Source organism: Taudactylus pleione, unplaced genomic scaffold (genome assembly GCF_031769625.1).
Source record: "Taudactylus pleione unplaced genomic scaffold, aTauple2 ptg000013l, whole genome shotgun sequence".
NCBI classification, from domain to species: domain Eukaryota; kingdom Metazoa; phylum Chordata; class Amphibia; order Anura; family Myobatrachidae; genus Taudactylus; species Taudactylus pleione.
Window position 1 is genome coordinate 1,807,694 of NW_028284416.1, and position 3,651 is coordinate 1,811,344.

A 3,651-nucleotide genomic window follows, 5' to 3' on the forward strand; every position below is an offset into this window, starting at 1 on the left:
ATGAAGGGCTTTGTGGAGCTCTCCCTATACCTGACCCTCCTAAGTTTAAGTAGCCTTCAGATCTCTTCTTGCCCCGATGTCTGTAGTTGCCTTGGAGGACACATAGACTGCTATGGGAAAGGTCTATATTTTATTCCAGAAGATATGGAAGAAGACACTCATACCATGCTGCTGGCCTACAATAAGATCACCTCCCTGAAGACCTTTTCATTCAACAAGTACCCATACCTTAAACATCTGGAGTTGCAGAACAATATCATCTCCAATATTGACCCTCAGGCCTTCCAGCACCTTCAGAACCTCAGCTACTTGGACCTCAGCAGCAACCAGCTGACCACTCTAAAACCTGAGGTTTTCCGCCCATTGCCCAGTCTAAAGGCTTTGAATTTAGGCAACAACCGGATTGCCAGGCTCTACGCGGAGGTTCTAGAGCCCCTGGTGAATCTGCAGATACTGTATTTACACAACAATGCCCTGACTGGCCTGAGGGTAGACATTCTGTGCAGATTGCCACAGCTGATGCATCTGAGGCTAGATGGAAACCCGTGGATGTGCACTTGTCAGATTCAATATCTTTTAACTTGGATGCTTGACAATGCTCAGAAAGTTAATGGTAAGATGCTATTGCTTGTAGAAAAGTTCATCTACATTTGAAGGTCTAATAAAAGTCCTTAATATACAGGCCAGCGATGTGGGTTTAGTTGCTCCATGGTAAGCTCTTCCAGGCTTGATCATTTCACATTAACAAACCTAAAAGAATGTCGGGACTGGGGGGGAGGGATTGGTTATTATGGTATAGTTGTGCAGTTGCAACCAAACAGCAATTGCCTCTGAGTTAATCTCTAGGCAGAGGTTCCCCAACTCTTCCTGATTACACACGTAATCGGCCGATTTTTGCCTTCTGCGCATGCGTTTGCATTGCAGTGTGCGTGCGCAAACACTCCACTGCGAACGGGACTGCGATCGCAGGGACTATGCAGACCCATCGCAGAGTGATTGATAGTAGGTACCATTTGGGGGTGTTGACGGGGGGGTGGTCGGCAAAACGCAGGCGTGCCAGGGCGTTTGAACGCCATTACAGGGGCGTGCATAAATTAGCTTCTGCTAATGAAAGGATACCTGACTGCTCACTTGGAAATAGGTTATGAAATCACCTCCCTATAAAGGTGTGCAGTGTATGAGCTGGGCATTACAGCAGGGGCGTCCAAACTTTTTCCTGCCATATCAAGAGAAAGACTTTGAACGGGCGGCCACAAATTTATTTCTCCCAGTTTGACTCCCAGCAATTAGGAAAGGGTTATATAGTGAGTAAATCTTATTCTAAGTAACACTAAAACTAATTAAAACAAATGCTGGCACATGATTTGAGGGTTAGGCTTAGAGTTACGTTTAGCTTAAAATACCATTCTGGCAATGTTAACATCAGGGGCTGATTCAGCAGTGGACGGAATTACAAAGCACCTTTGCAATTCCGTCCTGCTTATATTCAAATACTGCAGGAGGCGTCTGAAGTGAAGAGACTCCTCCTGTCAGCGTATGCGATTCCAGTTCTGCAACCAAGTTACCGACAAGCTCAGTAAGCCTCAGCTTACGCAGGCTGGCCAGTTTGCGAGGACAAGAAGTCTGCGTCCACAGATGCAGAAGCTAGCCTAGACCCTTTTGGAGAACGGGGCGCCACGCCCCCATTTCCGGGAACGCAGGCCTCCCCCACACCGCCCAGCAAATGCCTCTTCCTATCAATCAGGCAGAGGCATAGAGGGGGCCTGCATGCGATCTCGCAGGACCCGTTCTGCACATGTGCAGAACGGGTCCTGCTCGTGCGCAAATTTCCGATAATCGTAAATCTGCATGAATATCCAGAACGGTGTTCTCTGCTGAATCAGGCCCTAAGCCCCCTAGATTGTAAGCTCCTAGGAGCAGGGTCCTCCTCCCCACTGTCTCACAGCCTTCTTCTCCAGCACTTCTATGACAGCCTTCACCTTCACAGCTGTACGGTGTATGGAGAATTGTGTTGCTAATTGTTACCTGTGTTGTGTTTATATTTTGGTTACTGTATTGTAATGTAATGTTCTGTGTACCCTTTACTATATGTACGGCGCTGCGGACCACTTGTGGCACCCTATAAATAACATGTAATAATAATAATAATAAATCGGTGTCGACATTGTGAATGTCAGCATGTTAAATGTCAGCATACTGAACATGTCGACATAATATACCACACCCAATTCTTAGGCCACACATCAGTGCACCCCAAATTCAGAATATGCTGCACAGCAGTGCTCCCAATTATTGAAACATGCGAAACACGTGTAAATAGTACATGTGTGCACCTCAGACCAGGTTGTTGCAGACAGCGGATGTGGATTCAGGCTGTCTGCTGACATGCTGGTACATGTACCTAACATTACCCTTTACTTAGTTTGCGTATATAAAACAACATATGGTCAAACTGCAACAGATTCACTAATCTCTGTTAGACGTTCATACAATGTGAATATACTGTATACTATGTTCACTAATGACATATGCATATACATATATATGTGTATATATAATATATACATATTATAATAAGTATATGTATCTGCCTACCCTATTTGATTTACAAAATATTTCCTTCTCATCTATTGTAATCACACATCCCTCCCTCTTCTACACATTACGGATTCTGCTATTTTGCCAGAGCCATCAGTGATGTCACCGGTTGCAGAATGGATAGGCTTTGTTTCTCATAAACATTGAATAAACCCACAAAATGGCTCCACTTTCGAGGTTCAGGAAATTTTGATATCAAAGTCCTACGACTCTTCTCTGCATTGTCTGAGGTAGTTCTGTGTCAGATAAAACCAACCCAGAAATCTGCAACGTCATGTAAGTATTTGGCCACTGGAGGGCACTGTTTCATTAAAACATAAATCTGTTATCACTTTGTACCTCTGCCTTACAAGCGATAAGGCAGCTCCCACTAAGATGAATAAACACGAATATGGTTGACATATATGTTTTATTGAACAGTGAAATAATATTTGTCTTTCAGAGAAGGAAAGGACCCTGTGCGGAGTCCCGAAATACCTGGACCAATATCCGATCATGGAAATTGAGAGGGATTCATTTGACCACTGCCAGCACTACTTCACTCTCTTCGAATACTTATATATTTTGTCAATAGGCATCGCATTGTTCATTATGAGCATCTTACTCTGCCTCCTGACTGGGTCAGTAATCATTTGCTACGAGCGGGTTTTGCTGCGAGCCCACAGGAGGCCGCATGTGTACAAGAAGAAAACTGTTAGAAAACGCCAGAGCATAACAAATGGGCACCACATACCAGTGTGCCGTATATAGACCAACTGGTGATGCCACTCCTGTGTCCAAAATTGCACCTATCTGGTCAAAAAAGCACTTTAACGTACCTTGTAACAGTGCACCACCACAGGACCCCAAAGTGGCCTTTATGACTCTACAGTAGAGAGATGTTACACTGTTCATCTACTGGTAATAATATCCATCCATGGTGATGAACACCAAGATGAACACCAAGGTGCATATCCAAGTGCAGGCAAAATTTAAAAAAAAACTCGTGGCATGGGGTTTTTCTCGCAGCCGCAGGGTTTTCTTATTCAAATGAAGAAAATCAGGCACGGTATT

The 3,651-nt window shown here is 44.4% G+C and overlaps 1 protein-coding gene across 1 annotated transcript; it reads left to right on the forward strand.

Moving 5' to 3' along the window:
* Positions 1-3,348, forward strand: LRRC26 (leucine rich repeat containing 26). The gene is made up of 2 exons (XM_088469054.1): positions 1-613; positions 3,041-3,348. Exons 1-2 carry the CDS (start codon positions 1-3, stop codon positions 3,346-3,348), a joined length of 921 nt encoding a protein of 306 aa, XP_088325180.1.
* The last annotated feature ends 303 nt before the right edge of the window (positions 3,349-3,651 follow it).